Source organism: Anomaloglossus baeobatrachus, chromosome 5 (assembly GCF_048569485.1).
Source record: "Anomaloglossus baeobatrachus isolate aAnoBae1 chromosome 5, aAnoBae1.hap1, whole genome shotgun sequence".
NCBI classification, from domain to species: Eukaryota; Metazoa; Chordata; class Amphibia; order Anura; family Aromobatidae; genus Anomaloglossus; species Anomaloglossus baeobatrachus.
This window is the reverse complement of record NC_134357.1, coordinates 241,554,897-241,573,589: the sequence shown is the minus strand read 5'-3', so window position 1 is coordinate 241,573,589 and position 18,693 is coordinate 241,554,897. Positions and strand designations below refer to the sequence as shown.

Genomic DNA, 18,693 nt, shown 5'->3' with positions numbered 1-18,693 from the left:
CTAAATAATAAAAAGTAAAAAAAAATATATAATTTTTGAAAAATCTCGAGTTAAATAGCAAAAAAATATTATACCAATAAACAATTATATTTATGTAAAAACAAAAAAAAGTACACGTTTGATATCGCTGCTTCTAGAATGACCCCACCTATAAATCTGTCACGCTAGTTAACCCCTTCAGTAAACATCATAAAAAAGGCAAAAATTAGGCTTTTTCATCAAGCCGCCGTAAAACAAGTGAAATAAAACACAACCAAAAAGTTAAATATACAAAAATATGGTATCCCTCAAAAGGTCATCTTGTCCCACCAAAAACAAGTGAGATACAGCGCCTTCAGCCAAAAAATAAAAAAATCCATAGCTATCAGAATACAATAATGCAAAATCAATTTTTTTTCTATAAATTTGTTTTTATTGTGTAAAGGAGGCAAAGCATGAAAAAAACCCCCCATAAATATGGTATCAATGTTATCGTACTGACCTGAGGAAAAAATTCATGTTATAATTTTTACCAAACAGTGAATGACATAAAAAAAAAGCAATTTCTGAAATGCTGGTTTTTGTTCATTCTGCCTCCTAAAAATCTAAATAAAAAGGAATAAAAAAGGTATAAAAAAAAGTGAAGTTATTCCGCAATAAAACAAGACCTCATATGACTTTTGTCGGAAAAATAAAATATGATAGCTCTCAAAATAAGGTGATGCAACATATTTTTATTTTATTAAGTGTTTTAGCCTGTGATAGTAGCCCCTCAGTCACTTCAAATGTGATGTGGTCCCTAAAAAAAATTGTTGTTGTGAATTTTGTTTGTAAAATGAGAAATTGCTGATGAACCGTTGACCCTTCTAACTTCCTAACAAAAAACTGCTTAAAAAGTGTTGCTGATGTAAAGTAGACATGTGGGGAATGTTATATAGTAAAATCCGCTCATTATACCTCTTTATTGCCTCCAACTCCCCTGATTACTTGTGGTAATATGTGGCGTATTGTGGGCCCCCCATTATCACTTTAGAGGTAATACCAGTTTAATTGGTTAGCAATGGGGTCAGTTGGTAAGCGTTTACCCCATTGCCAATGCAAATTGTGTGCAACTTTTGACTGTGCTACACTACCGATATTAAAGGTACAGGCTGAGGACCTGTGAGAAGAAGGGGGTGCTAGTTGCATAAGGGGTGTGATATCTGAAGTCCCCCATCTCCTTTATATGTGTATTTGAGCACCCAGGGTGCTATAAAACATCTTGTGGTACTGTTTTTTCACTGGGTGATGAATTTTTGGACGTTGAGCCATTTTAATATATTTATTAAAAGTTCATTTTTATTACCGATGCTTTTTTCCTCTGGTGACCACAGTGCATAAGAGTAATGTGTAAAAATTGAAAAAAAATCCTTACATTCACCTCTCCATCTTCTTCACTTGTCACTGTCACCCATCCTGTATCTTCTGATCCCCGCTGCTCGTGCTGATGTCCTTGGGCCTCTCACACGGAGCCAGGGCTGGGAGAATTCTGCGTAAGTGCATGAAAGGTCCGAACGTAACAACATTCAAGGCTTATTTTTTGAAGATGGTTTCCCTTCAACCCCTTACTGACCTATGACATAGTGGTATGTCATATGCTGTTCTAACCACCCAATCGCAGGGTACCAATGGTTTGCCATGATGGCCAGCAGTCTGCTGAACACCCCCCCGCCTGTCATGACGGTACTTCTTTGAAGGCCAGCCTGTCGCTATCATTCATTGGACAGCGATTTTTCTTACATACAGTAATACTATGGTACAAGAGATAAGACAGTCACAGGTTCAAGTACCCTTACGCGGGCTTTACACACAGCGACATCGCTAGCGATGTCGCTGGTGAAAGCACCCGCCCCCGTCGGTTGTGCGTCACGGGCAAATCGCTGCCCGTGGCGCACAACATCGCTAACACCCGTCACACATACTTACCTGTCTAGCGACGTCACTGTGGTCGGCGAACCGCCTCCTTTCTAAGGGGGTGGTTCGTTCGGCGTCACAGCAGCGTCACTAAGCGGCCGCCCAATAGAAGCGGAGGGGCGGAGATGAGCGGGCCGAACATCCCGCCCACCTCCTTCCTTCCTAATTGCGGGCGGCCGCAGGTACGGTGATGTTCCTCATTCCTGCGGTGTCACACATAGCGATGTGAGCTGCCACAGGAACAACAAACAACCTGCGTCCTGTAACGGCAACGATAATCGGGACAGGAACGACGTGTCAACGATCAACGATTAGGTAAGTAATTTTGATCGTTAACGGTCGTTTCTACATTTCACACGCAACGATGTCGCTAACGAGGCCGGATGTGCGTCACGAATTTCGAGACCCCAACGACATCTCGTTAGCGATGTCGTTGCGTGTAAAGCGGCCTTAAGGGGAATACAAACTAAAGTAAAAAACATAAGCATTTTTTTTAAAATGCGCTCTCTTTTTGTCTCTCTCTCTCTTTGTCTCTCTCCCTAGCGCGCTGTTTCCCTTGCGCGCTGTTTCACATGGAGAGCTATCATGCATCTGGCTGCTGTTAGAAGGTGTAGTAGCAAAAACATTAGCTACAAATGACGAATTTATTTCCTCAGTTTAAATAAAAAACCCTCATATTGCCAGTTCATTTTAACCATATAATGAACGCTGTAAAAAACCAAAATACAAAAAAAAACAATAGCACAAATGGGCTGTTTTGGCAATTTCATGCCACTTGGGATTTTTTTTTTTGCGGTTTTCCAGTACATCATATAATAAAATTAATGGTGTCATTTTAAAATACAACTCGTCTTGCAAAAGACAAGCCGTCTTATGTCTTTGTCACCAGAAAAATAAAAAAGTTTTGGTTCTTGGATGAAGGAGTGGAAAAAATTAAAGCGCAAAAATGGAAACTCAACAGGGTGGGAAGGGGATAGGGCAGACACAAGTAGGTGTGGGGTCTAATTTTCTGTCTGCATCAAATGTTTAGCCATGATCGAGTCCAAATTTTTGTGCATTTTATATTTATAAAATATTTCACTGTGACGCAAAATTGCATGAAGGAGCCTGCGTGAGTAAAAGGGGTGAGTGGCATGTTGGCAATGTGTCTACTTTCAGAAAGTATATTCACATGCAGGTTTAGTATCCTTAGTTTTTTTAATTTATAAACTTAATTTTAATTGTAAACATTAAGTGTGAAAAATGTCCTGACTACTAGAGGCTCTAAATTTAAAAAGGAGAAAAAACAATAACACTTCCAGCAAAAGGGTTAAAAAGTTACCATATTGAGTGTAAGCTAATAATACTATTCATTTTGTAGAACGTCCTTCTCGCCCCAAGAGTGTAAAGAAGATCAGAAACCGAATGACCCAGAGAATATTAAATATCACCCTGGAGATCATCTACCTATTGACTGGAGAGGTGAGAGGTTCTGGGAATTCTGCAATATTGTACTCTCGTCTCTGATAGTAAAGCAGGGGTCTTGCTTTCTCCGTAGATGATGGGCCACTTTTGAAATCCACTAGCAATCTCGACCACTCTTTTATAAAATTAACTCTTAAGTTTAAGATTTAATTAATATTTTCTGAATACGTTTATACGTTTACAATGTTACTTAGTGGACACGTTTACAATGGACGTAGTTGTGGATAATGTTTTCATTCTTCCTACCAAGGATTACACTGTGGTGAAGTCTCGTAAACGTGCTAAAATGAGGGAGCTGGGAGAATTAGATGGGCCTCAAATCCCAACAGCAGTGGCACCACCTCCTCCCTGCCACAGCAATGAGGAAAACAATGATCGACAGATTCTAGAACTTGCCTACAAGATCATCCAGCTGCTGAATGGAGAGGTGAGTACAGCCGGCAATGCCGAAGTATTGTGCCTTGACACCACTGGCTATGTCTGCATGATGGCTGCTGCTTAATGTTTTTGTAACATTGTACCATACTTGTTTTTCTAGGAGGGAGACTATTTAGAAGGACACCATGACTTTTATGCGGACATGTTGAGTAATGAGCAGTCATTCAGATCACATGGTAAGAATTATTACATGTAACCTCTGACTTGTTAGAAGCTTTACCCATTATGTTATTAGTAGCGATGAGTGGATCAACTCACAAGTCCATCGGCCAGATCAGTGCTCTGTGATCGCTGAATGGAAGCTCTGCATATTTTTTACCTTCTGGGATCCCTGGTGTAGCTTTTGATCAGCCTGGCTGGTGCAACATCATGTCAGATGAACAATAAAAGTACGGAGAGCCAGCTCTGCCTGAGAATGGCATGCATCAATTAAAAGTGAAAATTCACATATTCATTACACCTGTACTATAATACAAAATGAGATTTTTAGCAAACAATTGATCAATTTTTTGAGCCACCTCCTACTGTGTATACTTTATTCCCATTGTGCCATGCGGCCTCCTAAATACATTAAAAGCAGAACCATATTGAAGCAACACATATACCTGTAACATGTCAGAAATCGCTTCCATGTTTGCAAGGAAAGGCAACTGCGAATAAAGGCAGCTCAGGTCCCAGCATGTGCAGCAGATACCACACACCAGGACAATGTCAGAACTGGCCGTCACAGTGCCTGATGAGCAGCCATGAATGAAGGCGGAGCAGGCCCAAGAAAATGGGGCTTAATTAAATGCCTGTGGAAAAGGGTGAGGTGGGTGAGGTGGCCGAGGTGGGTGAGGTGGCCGAGGTGGCTGAGTATGAACAGCCACCAAAATTAATTTTGATAGACACAGAAGGAATTTGCAAATCAAAACAGATGTGCGCGGTCAGGTGGGGGTCAGCCACCGAACCAATAAACAAAAAAAAAATGCTGGGGCCTGGGCTGTCTTTATTCGCAGCTGCCTCTCTTTGCAGCATGGAAGCGGTTCTGAAATGTTACAGGTATATATGTTGCTTCAATATGGTTGTGCTTTTAATGTAATTAGGAGGCCGCATGGCACAATGAAAATATAAAATATAGAGTAGGACCCCCCTATTGAGATTTGCCATGACGTGTCAGGGGTGGCTCAAAAAATGTATCAATTGTTTGTTAAAAATCTCATTTTGTATTATAGTACAGTTGGAATGAATATGTGAATTTACACTTTTTTTTTTTAATCAGATAAATTTTTATTTTTCACCAAGTATACAAAACATGTGTTATATTTTCAGCAATAACGAGCAGAACTATAAACTTTCCCTCCCCCTCCCCGCTCAGTGTACATATTACCCATCTAATATCAAAGATGTTACATTTTAACCCTTCAATAGCATATATTGGAATGTATAGAACTAACTATCTCTGCCCATAGTCCAACATCTCCCAACTCTAATATTTATCCATATTGCAACCACGGATTCCACAATCTATCAAAAAGTGCAAGTTGTTTCCTTTTCCCATATATGCTTCTCTCCATTCGAACAATATGATTAACATATGCGACAAATTCCCCTCTAGTCGGTGGGTCCCCCTGCATCCAGTGTTTGGCAATTACTTTCCTTGCCGCATACAGCAGTCTGGCTATCACTATTTTAAAATTGTTGTCTACTCTAATTTCCTCCACGTAATCTAGAAAACATACCAGGGGTTGTCTGGGAAGTTTACATCTATAAGCTCCTTCTATTCTATTAATAACAGTTATCCAAAAGGATGCCAACCTGGGTCACATCCACATCATGTGGAAAATGCCGGCACCTTCTCCATTACATCTAGGACAGTCGGAGTTACTCCTCAATCCCATTTTACACATAATTAGCAGGGATCTATATGCGCTATGCACCACGTAGAGGTGGTATAATCTTGCTGGTTCACTCATTGATAATTTCGGTATGTATTCCAAAACACTATCCCATACCTCATCAGTGATCCCGTCTATCTCTGCCTCCCATTTAGTCCTAGTGTTTACAGGGTGATCAAGCAAATATGTATGCAGTAGGTCCCTATACATAGTAGATATGATTCCTCTTGTGGGTCCATCACTACACACATATTTCAGTAGTAGGTCTGCCTGTACCAGCAATGATTGCTTAACCCCCTGAGCCACTACTGCATGCGCCAACCGTTTGTACTGGTACCACCCAAGTGGGGATATCCCAAACTCATCCTGTATTTGTGTAAACGATTTCAGACGTCCCTGGCTAAGAATTTGTCCCATATACCATATACCTTTACGTGCCCATGCCTTAATTTTGCCTATCTTGTATATCTCAGAGCAGTTTTCATTGTCCTACAATGGAGAGAATTCAGTTATTGCTGTAATCCCTCTTAATTGCTTGATCTTCCTCCAGATTCTATTCATCAGGCTAAGTGTGGGGCTCATTTTTCCTATTCTCCCAAATGATCCGTCCTCCAGTCCGAACACTAATGGCTTCCGATGCAGAACATGCCCTAACAGTCTGGATGCTGGGTCTACCACCCCCAAATCTGCCCATTCCCTGAAATGTTGACTCTGAGCTGCCAGATAATATATTCCCGGATTGGGTAGTGCTAGCCCCCCTCATCCTTTGGTCTCTGTAGCATCTCGAGTTTAAGTCTGGCTTTTTTGTTCTTCCATATTAGAGCACGGAACATGGAATCAATCTCCTTAAAGTGACTCTGAGGGATCCAAACAGGAAAATTGTGCAACACAGAGTATCTTGGGCATAAGCACCATTTTAATAAGATTAATCCGTCCTATTACTGATGAATAAAGTTTATTCCAAGCAGTTATCTTACTTCACAGTTGCTTCAGCAAAGGGACTAGATTAATAGTAATGTAGTTCCCAATTGGCATGGATACCTGAATGCCCAGATATCTAAACTGGTCCACAACCCGCAGTCTGTTGACCTCATCACCCAGGATCGACCTATCCACTCCCGCGTCCACCTGAAGCAGATTCGATTTGGTCCAATTGATAGTCAGTCCAGAGATCCCTCCCGTACCGCTCGATCACCTGCATGGCACAGCTCAACGATGCCCCTAGGTCTCCCAGAAACAATAGAATGTCGTCTACATAGAGGGCTATCTTCTCTTCTAGATGGTCATATACAAATCCCTTTATGTCTCTGTTCTGCCGTATAGCAGCCGCCAGTGGCTCCACTGCCAGAGCAAAAAGGAGAGGCGAGAGCGGACATCCTTGGCGAGTCCACCGTGTATGACAACATTCCATTAATCCTCACTTTAGCTACTGGTCTAGTATATAGCAGCTGTATCCAGGATATAAAATTAGGGCCAAATCCCATATGTCTTAGCAGTCCCCACAGATATCCCCATTCCACACTGTCAAATGCTTTATGAGCATCTAATGAAGCTCTTACTCTCTGTCCCGGATTGTACACCAGCAGTTGCATGTTAAGGTATAATCGTCGTATATTTTTTGCCATGGGTCTATTAGGCATAAAACCCGACTGATCCTGGTGGATTAGGGTAGATATCACTTCTGTTAATCGATTAGAGAGTACTTTGGCCAAAATTTTAACATCCGCGCTTATTGCCGGCCGCGCTTATAACTTTAGTCCCCGGCTTCTGCGGCCTAGTATCGCATATTCCCGCCCACAGGCCTGCCAGTCAGGGGAAGGGCGGGACGCTGCACAGATCGTCAGCGCTGAGGGCTGGAGCATACTTTACTATCCTCCTCCCCCCTCACTCAGTACACTGGGGCACTAGATTCCCGCACTTTCTTGGGCACGCCCACGGTCCCCTCCTCCCCACAGAACGCCGGCAGCCATTCCTGTCAGCGATTCAGACGCTGGAGAGGAGAGACAACACAGGGAGACCCAGGCAGGGAATCTGGTGATCACACAACCGCTCTGAGCGGTCGGTAAGCAGCACCTGTGGTGCTGGCCCCACTGAGTGCCGAAGTGTATATATATATATATAGGCTTATAGGCTATACATTTGCACTGTACGGTCGCTCTGTTGATTTTTGGCTATATACCCTCCTGGATTGTTCTCAGAGGAGACAACAGCATGTCGTCCGCAAAAAGCAAGGGTGCCAAAGCACAGGCGTACTTTGCAACCTGTACCTCATGTGCAGCTATACTACCGGCAGGTTCCACTGACCCTCATTGTGTGCAATGCTCGGCCCCTGTGGCACTTACTCAGCCGGAGCCTCTGCTACTGGTGGCCCAGGTGGAACCACCTGCTACCACTGTCCAGGTGAGAGGGACGGAGTTTGCAGCTTTTGCTGACAAACTGTCTGAGAGTATGGATAAATGGTCTGCTAAAATACTAGAAGCCTTACAGTCCAGACCGGTGATTCAGGCCCCGGGCACTGTTCAATCTTTGACCCCAGGTCCCCCTCAATTGGAACAGCAAAGTGCCCCTGGGGTGACCCATAGGTCCCAGGGTGAGGTCTCTGACACGGACCGCAGTCCCAGGCCGCCTAAGCGGGCTCGCTGGGAAATTCCCTCCACCTCATCACACTGTTCAGGGTCTCAGCAGGAGGACTCTCTGGAGGATGAAGCGGAGGTAACAGATCAGGATTCTGATCCTGAAGCCGCTCTCAACCTAGATACACCTGAAGGTGACGCCGTAGTGAATGACCTTATAGCGACCATCAATCAGGTGTTGGATATTTCTCCCCCAGCTCCTACAATTGAGGAGTCAGCTTCTCAGGAGAAATTCCGTTTCAGGTTTCCCAAGCGTACATTGAGTACGTTTCTGGATCACTCTGACTTCAGAGAGGCAGTCCAGAAAAACCGAGATTGTCCAGACAAGCGTTTTTCCAAGCGCCTTAAGGATACACGTTATCCCTTCCCCCCTGATGTTGTCAAGGGCTGGACTCAGTGTCCTAAGGTGGATCTTCCAATCTCCAGACTGGCGGCTAGATCCATAGTTGCAGTGGAAGATGGGGCTTCGCTCAAAGATGCCACTGACAGACAGATGGAACTATGGTTGAAATCCATCTATGAAGCTATCGGCGCGTCTTGTGCTCCAGCATTCGCAGCCGTATGGGCACTCCAAGCTATCTCAGCTTGTCAGGCGCAGATTAATACAGTCACACGTACATCTGCCCCGCAAGTGGTGTCCTTAACCTCTCAGGCGTCGGCGTTTGCGTCCTACGCCATTAATGCTATCCTGGACTCTGCGAGCCGTACGGCGGTAGCATCCGCCAATTCGGTGGTAGTCCGCAGGGCCATGTGGCTACGTGAATGGAAGGCAGACTCTGCTTCCAAAAAGTTCTTAACCGGTTTGCCATTGTCTGGCGACCGCCTGTTTGGTGAGCGATTGGATGAAATCATTAAACAATCCAAGGGAAAGGACTCATCCTTACCCCAGTCCAAACCAAACAGACCTCAACCACGGAAGGTACAATCGAGGTTTCGGTCCTTTCGGACCGCGGGCAGGTCTCAATTCTCCTCGTCCAAAAGGCCTCAGAAAGATCAGAGGAACTCCGATTCATGGCGGTCTAAGTCACGTCCTAAAAAGACCGCCGGAGGAACCGCTCCCAAAGCGGCCTCCTCATGACTTTCGGCCTCCTCAAACCGCATCCTCGGTCGGTGGCAGGCTCTCCCGCTTTTGCGACGCCTGGCTGCCACAGGTAAAAGACCGATGGGTGAGAGACATTCTATCTCAAGGTTACAGGATAGAGTTCAGCTCTCGTCCTCCGACTCGTTTCTTCAGAACATCTCCGCCCCCCGAGAGAGCCGATGCTCTTCTGCAGGCGGTGTGCACTCTGAAGGCGGAAAGAGTGGTGATCCCTGTTCCTCTTCAGCAACGGGGTCACGGTTTTTACTCCAACTTGTTCGTGGTGCCGAAAAAGGACGGATCCTTCCGTCCTGTTCTGGACCTAAAACTGCTCAACAAGCATGTAAAAACCAGGCGGTTCCGGATGGAATCGCTCCGCTCCGTCATCGCCTCAATGTCCCAAGGAGATTTCCTGGCATCAATCGATATCAAAGATGCTTATCTCCACGTACCGATTGCACCAGAGCATCAGCGCTTCCTGCGTTTCGCCATAGGGGACGAACACCTTCAGTTCGTGGCACTGCCTTTTGGCCTGGCGACAGCCCCACGGGTCTTCACCAAGGTTATGGCAACAGTGGTGGCAATCCTACACTCTCAGGGACACTCGGTGATCCCTTACTTAGACGATCTGCTTGTCAAGGCACCCTCTCAAGGGGCATGCCAACACAGCCTGAACATTGCTCTGGAGACTCTCCAGAGTTTCGGGTGGATCATCAATTTTCCAAAGTCAAATCTGACACCGGCCCAATCACTGACATATCTTGGCATGGAGTTTCATACTCTCTCAGCGATAGTGAAGCTTCCGCTGAACAAACAGCGTTCACTACAGACAGGGGTGCAATCTCTCCTTCAAGGCCAGTCACACCCCCTGAGGCGCCTCATGCACTTCCTAGGGAAGATGGTAGCAGCAATGGAGGCAGTTCCTTTTGCGCAGTGTCATCTGCGTCCACTTCAATGGGACATTCTCCGCAAATGGGACAGGAAGTCGACGTCCCTCGACAGGAACGTCTCCCTTTCGCGGGCAGCCAAGGCTTCCCTTCAGTGGTGGCTTCTCCCCACTTCTCTGTCGAAGGGGAAATCCTTCCTGCCCCCATCCTGGGCGGTGGTCACAACGGACGCGAGCCTGTCAGGGTGGGGAGCGGTCTTTCTCCACCACAGGGCTCAGGGTACTTGGACTCAGACAGAGTCCTCCCTTCAGATCAATGTTCTGGAGATAAGGGCAGTGTATCTTGCCCTAAAGGCGTTCCAGCCGTGGCTGGAAGGCAAACAGATCCGAATTCAGTCGGACAACTCCACAGCGGTGGCATACATCAACCACCAAGGCGGAACACGCAGTCGGCAAGCCTTCCAGGAAGTCCGGCGGATTCTGCTGTGGGTGGAAGCCACAGCCTCCACCATATCCGCAGTTCACATCCCGGGCGTAGAAAACTGGGAAGCAGACTTTCTCAGTCGCCAGGGCATGGACGCAGGGGAATGGTCCCTTCACCCGGACGTGTTTCAGGAGATCTGTTGCCGCTGGGGCATGCCGGACGTCGACCTAATGGCGTCCCGGCACAACAACAAGGTCCCGACATTCATGGCACGGTCTCAAGATCACAGAGCTCTGGCGGCAGACGCTTTAGTTCAGGATTGGTCGCAGTTTCAACTCCCTTATGTGTTTCCTCCTCTGGCACTGTTGCCCAGAGTGTTACGCAAGATCAGGTCCGACTGCCGCCGCGCCATCCTCGTCGCTCCAGACTGGCCGAGGAGGTCGTGGTACCCGGATCTGTGGCATCTCACGGTCGGCCAACCGTGGGCACTACCAGACCGACCAGACTTGCTGTCTCAAGGGCCGTTTTTCCATTTGAATTCTGCGGCCCTCAACCTGACTGTGTGGCCATTGAGTCCTGGATCCTAGCGTCTTCAGGGTTATCTCAAGAGGTCATTGCCACTATGAGACAGGCTAGGAAACCAACGTCCGCCAAGATCTACCACAGGACGTGGAAGATATTCCTGTCGTGGTGCTCTGCTCAGGGTTTTTCTCCCTGGCCATTTGCCTTGCCCACTTTTCTGTCCTTCCTTCAATCCGGATTGGAAAAGGGTTTGTCGCTCGGCTCCCTTAAGGGACAAGTCTCTGCGCTCTCTGTGTTTTTTCAGAAGCGCCTAGCCAGACTTCCACAGGTACGCACGTTCCTGCAGGGGGTTTGTCACATCGTCCCTCCTTACAAGCGTCCGTTAGAACCCTGGGATCTGAACAGGGTGCTGATGGCTCTTCAGAAACCACCGTTCGAGCCAATGAGGGATATTTCTCTCTCACGCCTTTCGCAGAAAGTGGTCTTCCTAGTAGCAGTCACTTCACTTCGGAGAGTGTCTGAGCTAGCAGCGTTGTCGTGCAAAGCCCCTTTCCTGGTGTTTCACCAGGACAAGGTGGTTCTGCGTCCGGTTCCGGAATTTCTCCCTAAGGTGGTATCCCCCTTTCATCTCAATCAGGATATCTCCTTACCCTCTTTTTGTCCTCATCCAGTTCACCAATGTGAAAAGGATTTGCACTTGTTAGATCTGGTGAGAGCACTCAGATTCTACATTTCTCGTACGGCGCCCCTGCGCCGCTCGGATGCACTCTTTGTCCTTGTCGCTGGCCAGCGTAAAGGGTCACAAGCTTCCAAATCAACCCTGGCTCGGTGGATCAAGGAACCAATTCTCGAAGCTTATCGTTCTTCGGGGCTTCCGGTTCCCTCAGGGCTGAAGGCCCATTCTACCAGGGCCGTGGGGGCGTCCTGGGCCTTGCGGCACCAGGCTACGGCTCAGCAGGTGTGTCAGGCGGCTACCTGGTCGAGCCTGCACACTTTCACGAAACACTATCAGGTGCATACCTATGCTTCGGCAGATGCCAGCCTAGGTAGGCGAGTCCTTCAGGCGGCGGTTGCCCACCTGTAGGACGGAGCCGTTTACGGCTCTATTATGAGGTATTATTTACCCACCCAGGGACTGCTTTTGGACGTCCCAATTGTCTGGGTCTCCCAATGGAGCGACAAAGAAGAAGGGAATTTTGTTTACTTACCGTAAATTCCTTTTCTTCTAGCTCCAATTGGGAGACCCAGCACCCGCCCCTGTTCCCTTCGGTCTGTTGTTCTTTGTGTACACATGTTGTTCATGTTGAATGGTTTCAGTTCTCCGATATTCCTTCGGATTGAATTTACTTTAAACCAATTTATAATTTTTCCTCCTTCTTGCTTTTGCACCAAAACTGAGGAGCCCGTGATGCACGGGGGGTGTATAGGCAGAAGGGGAGGGGCTTTACACTTTTAAGTGCAATACTTTGTGTGGCCTCCGGAGGCATAAGCTATACACCCAATTGTCTGGGTCTCCCAATTGGAGCTAGAAGAAAAGGAATTTACGGTAAGTAAACAAAATTCCCTTCTTTGGATCCTTATCCTCTTTAGGTATTACTGTTATTATCGCCTCACTCATAGACTCTGGCATTGTCCCCCTCTCCCTTGCCTCCTCCAAGACACTCAGCAAATTGGGTAAGAGTATTTCTTCCAAAGATTTGTATACCTCCACCGGCAGATCATCTACCCCCGGGGCTTTTTCATTTGCCATGCCATGCAAAGCTCTCTCTATCTCCTCAAGTGTGATAGGGCCCTCTAGACTGTGTTTCTCTGTCTCTGTAATTTTGGGTAATGTCATTGTACCTAAGAAAGCCTCTAGGTCGCTCGTGAATTTACACTTTTAATTGTTGCATGCCATTCTCAGGCAGCTCCCCTCTTTTCTTTTATCATGTCAGATGGTTAATCAAAAGTCACACAAGGGAGCCTGGAAGTTAAGAGATTGACTGATGGACAGGAGTTCTGAGAAGAAATTTACCCATCTCCAGTTATTAGGCTGGGGCCACATGTGCGTATGGCATCCGATGCGAGTGCACCGGATGCGATATGGTATCTCCTGCTGTGCTGCAAGTGTAAGCAGAGTGTCATGCCACTCTGATCCGATGCTGCGATCTGATCACAGCTGCAGAGGAGAGGGCGGGCACTGCTAGGGAGTGGGAGGGATTATTCTCCCTATCTCCTCCATTGCGATTATTGAACTACACTCCTGTGTCATGCGAGTGCAGTGTGTTGTTTCTCTCACACCCATAGACTTGAATGGGTGCGAGTAAATACGGATCAGATTTCACTCGCAGCATGCTGCAACTGTTTTCTCGGTCTGATTAGGGCTGAGAAAATAATCACAGATGGGATCAGCCCCATAGAGTAACATGGGTCCAGGAGGAATGTGATTTTTTTTTTTTTTTTTGTAAACCACATTCCACTTGGTCTATTTGCTTTTTTTCCAAACGTTTTTTATTGATTTTTCAAATTTGTAAAAACATGACAAATATCATTGCAAAAGAAGAACATCCGTCTGACAAAATGTGACATAGAGGTGGGTGATACCCCAATTTGGAGTTCCATGTTGCTGTTCGATTTAAGATAGTATACAGTAACATTAAACCAAAATAGAGGTAATGAAATATAATTTAACATATGCAATACAATTCGTTAAATCTCTGTGTCGTCCCTGAATGATTTCAATTTTGCTAGCGTGCCTTGGTATTCCCAACCGTCTCGTCACCCCCTCCCTCCAGAGCCCCCTCCTAGGTGATTCTCAGTTTACCCAGGCTGTCCTGGATATCGCTCAGGATATACCACTCCGAGTGAACAAAAGGTGCCATCAGGTTAATTATTTCTCCCTGTGTGAATTGGCTTTCAATAAAATGTCTCCATCTCACAAAAAACTTGGCAGTCAACCCATCTTTATCCCTCTCCGCTTCTAGTTTTTCCAACTTCACCACTCGGTCTGTTTTACTCGCCGTGTGTCCTAGCCCTTAGGCCTCTTATTTATATTTATAAGTCTGTAGTATATGCCAGTTGTTGAATACATGGTTCCATGTAATATTTTTCATAAACTGACCTACATTGAAAGTTGTGATTTTGCCTTTTTTATAAATCATGGTATAACATGTAATAATAAATTGTAATGTTAGTCTTTTTTTTTTGCGACTACTCTTTCTTAATCCCTAACTGGCGCCGCATCTTTGTTAGATCATAATACACACCCATGAGGTTTTGTATTCTGCAAGTCTGCTGACGTAAGCAGTCGATTTTGTAGTTGTGAATACTTTTATAGATCCTCAAGCGCTGTACAAAGTCTGGGAAGACACTAGACAATCCTTCTTGAAGCAGGGTCTGAGGTTTATTTTAGGAAGCGCAAAAGAGCCAAAACACAACACAGGTTAGCAGAGGCTAAGTACACATGCAGGTGTCAAGACAAGAGACAAGCCCCAGAACAGGGTGTAGGGGCTTTTTATACATGTTTAAACAAAGGAAAACAACATAACTGCAGAGAAAAGGCACATACATTGCAGTACATTATAATCCTTTGGGCCTCCATTTTCTTTCTAGCAAAGTCAGTGATGTTGACATGTCTGATCTGTGAAGGTGCCTCTACTTTCATTACTTTTTACAAACTGACAGCTCTATTGACAACTTGGTTCCTCTATCACTTCAATATACTTGCTGTTCATTAGCATAAATCACCATTTATCTGCTGCCACGATTCACTACTCCTGAGCGGCTCCCTATGATGGGGCAGTGGGTTTTATCCAGTCTGATCAAAATGTTATATAAGAACATCATGTTCACTTTTGTAAATTTTGGCTTAGCCCCAGTGGATCAATGTATAATTTTTGGATGTGTGGTCCTTGTCTTTTTCTACAGTTCAGTTATGTTATTTTCCTTCCTTTTTGTCTTCTTGAAATGGAAATAACAGTCTGATTTTTATCTTCTTAAGATATCACTCATGTCACTTGGCTTAATTGATCTTGCAGTTCACCTCATTGAAATGATTGAGGTTGAGCTTCAATACCAAGCACATCCCATGGACCAGTGAAAGTGAGGGAAGTTCTGGGTCTCCGTTTAGAGGCTGGCTAAATATGGAGTTACTGCTACATGGGAGAAAGGGATACAATTTAGCTCTCTCTTAGAGCGAAAGAAACAATGTCTATTTCTTTTTCGCTCCTAATTGGGAGACCCAGACAGTGGGTGTATAGCTACTGCCTCTGGAGGCCGCACAAAGAACTACACTTAAAAGTGTAAGGCCCCTCCCCTTCTGGCTATACACCCTCCCGTAGGAGTACAGATTCCTCAGTTTTAGCTTTGTGCGCAAGGAGGTCAGACACGCACGCATAGCTCCATTGTTCTTAGTCAGCAGCAGCTGCTGACTATGTCGGATGGAAGAAAAGAGGGTCTATACAGACTCCCAGCATGCTCCCTTCTCACCCCACTTATGTCGGAGGTGTTTGTAAGGTTGAGGTACCCATTGCGGGTACGGCGGCAGGAGCCCACATGCTGATTCCTTCCCCATCCCTTTTTACAGGGCTCTGGGTGAAGTGGGATTTACCGGTCTCCAGGCACAGAGACCGTGCTCCATCTACAGCCCCTGGAGAAGATGCTGGATGGAGCGGAGTACATCAGGGACATGGCCCTGCTTCCTCAAGGTACTCTGTGTCCCCGTGTATCTGGCGCTCACACCGCAGCATGCTGGGTGTTGTAGTGCGCCGGGGGACATCAGCGCTGCGGCGCCTGTGCCATGGCCTCATTCAGCTTTGCTGAAGCAGGCACATTTATGGAAATAGTCCGCGCCGGCCGCTGGGACTGCGGCGCGGCTGGCACTTGTAGTGCGCCGGGGACTTCAGCGCGGCCTGCGCTTTTACGGCGGCCGCGCTGATAACTACAGTCCCCGGCTTTTGCGGCCTGCTTCCTTTCGTTCCCGCCCCCAGACCTGCCAGTCAGGAGAGGGGCGGGACGCTGCCCACGCTAGAACTCGGTCGCGCCGGCCGCTTGAACAGCGGCGCGGCTGGCACTTGCGGTGCGCCGGGGACTTCAGCGCGGCCCGCGCTTTTACGGCGGCCGCGCTGATAACTCGAGTCCCCGGCTTTTGCGGCCTGCGTTCGTTCGTTCCCGCCCACAGACCTGCCAGTCAGGAGAGGGGCGGGACGCTGGCCAGTGCATCAGCGCTGAGGGCTGGAGTCGTTTTTACATACTCCAGCCCTCACAGTCAGCACAGAGGGGACACTGTTCCCGCACTTTTGTTTGGGAACTCCCACGGACCGCCCCTCTCCACAGAAGCCTGCAGCCATTCTTGCTGACACGCTGAGCTGCAGAGGGGAGCCGGGGAGACCCAGACAAGGCATTCTGCAGCCTCTTACCCGCTGTTCAGCGGGCGGTAAGCAGCCCAGTGGGCTCACCCCCTCTTGTGCTCGTAGTATTCTTAGTATTTTGTTTCTACAAATACTTGGTATTACATAGCGCTGGTCGCCCTTTGGCTATAGACTCTCTCACATGCAGAGAGCCAGCAGCATGTCGCCCGTAAAACGCAAGGGTGCCAAGGCACAGACATTGTATGCTTCCTGCACCGCATGTGGGACTTTTCTACCGGCAGGCTCCACGGACCCCCATTGTGTGCAGTGCTCGGCCCCTGCGGCGCTTGCACAGTCGGGACCTCTGCTGGACGTGTCCCAGGGTGTACCACCTGTGAATGCTGTCCAGGTGACAGGGACTGAGTTTGCAGCTTTTGCTGACAGAATGTCTCTCACTATGTCACAAATTCTTGACACATTGCGAGCTAGGCCTGTACTTCAGACCACGGACACTGTGCATGCATTGCCCCCTGGTCCCCCTCAGCTCCTAGCTCCGGGACGGGCATCTACACCTCAGGGTGAAGACTCTGACTCGGACGATGGCCCCGGGCAGCCTAAGCGGGCTCGTTATGACGGGCCTTCACATTCATCTCAATGGTCTGGATCCCAGCGGGATGAATCTATGGGTGATGAGGCGGACTTAACTGATCAGGATTCTGATCCTGGGACCGCTCTCAATCTAGATACACCAGATGGTGACGCCATAGTTAATGATCTTATATTTAACATCAATAAGATGTTGAATATTTCCCCACCAGCTCCTCCTGTAGAGGAGTCAGCTTCGCAGCACGAGAGAATCCATTTCAGATACCCTAAGCGTACATTAAGCACTTTTCTGGACCACGCTGACTTCAGAGACGCAATCCAGAAACCCCACGCTTATCCTGAAAGGCGTTTTCCTAAACGACTTAAAGATACACGCTACCCTTTTCCCTCTGAAGTGGTCAAGGGTTGGACCCAGTGTCCAAAAGTGGATCCTCCAATTTCCAGGCTTGCAGCCAGATCCTTGGTTGCTGTTGAAGATGGAGCGGCACTTAAAGATGCCACTGACAGGCAGATGGAGCTCTGGCTGAAATCCATCTATGAAGCGATTGGAGCGTCATTAGCGCCTTCTTTTGCGGCCGTATGGGCACTCCAAGCTATCACGGCCGGGCTTGCGCGAGTCGACTCAGTCACACGTGCATTTGCCCCGCAGGTAGCACCATTGACCTCGCAAATGGCGGCATTCGCGTCGTACGCGATTAATGCTGTTCTTGACGCTACAAGCCGCACGGCAGTGGCGTCAGCCAACTCAGTTGTTTTGCGTAGGGCTCTGTGGTTGAGACATTGGAAAGCAGATTCTCATTCCAAGAAGTGCTTAACCAATTTGCCTTTTTCTCGTGACCGATTGTTTGGAGAGCGTTTGGATGAAATCATCAAACACTCCAAGGGTAAGGACTCTTCCTTACCGCAACACAGACAAAACAAGCCCCAACAGAGGAGGGGTCAGTCTGGTTATCGGTCCTTTCGAGGACAGGGCAGGTCCCAATTCGCCTCGTCAAAAAAGACTCAAAAGGACCAGAGACGTTCAAATTCTTGGAGGTCTCAGTCACGCCCAAAAAGACCAGCCGGAGGAACCGTTGCCAAAACGACGTCCTCCTGACTTGCGGTCTCCGATGCCCACACCCGCGGTCGGTGGGAGGCTGTCCCACTTTGGCGACATTTGGCTAGCAAATGTCAAAGACCGTTGGGTGAGAGATATTCTATCTCACGGGTACAGGATAGAGTTCGGTTCTCGTCCGCCAACTCGTTTCTTCAGAACTTCTCCACCACCAGACCGAGCCGATGCTCTGTTGCAGGCGGTGGCCGCTCTAAAGGCGGAAGGAGTGGTGACCTCCGTCCCTCTTCAGGAACAGGGTCACGGTTTTTACTCCAATCTGTTTGTGGTCCCAAAAAAGGACGGATCGTATCGTCCCGTCCTGGATCTGAAGTTGCTCAACAGACACGTAAAAGTCAGGAGGTTCCGGATGGAATCCCTACGCTCCGTCATAGCCTCAATGTCTCAGGGAGATT

The 18,693-nt window shown here is 47.3% G+C and overlaps 1 protein-coding gene across 1 annotated transcript in view; it reads left to right on the top strand.

Annotated features, from left to right (window-relative positions):
• LOC142311139 (uncharacterized) overlaps positions 1 to 18,693 on the top strand; it is a 60,048-nt gene that overhangs the window by 7,082 nt on the left and 34,273 nt on the right. The window contains exons 3-5 of the mRNA XM_075349285.1: positions 3,293 to 3,393; positions 3,647 to 3,823; positions 3,935 to 4,010. Of these exons, the coding sequence (XP_075205400.1) occupies positions 3,293 to 3,393; positions 3,647 to 3,823; positions 3,935 to 4,010 (354 nt within the window). The remainder of the gene's footprint in view (positions 1 to 3,292; positions 3,394 to 3,646; positions 3,824 to 3,934; positions 4,011 to 18,693) is intronic.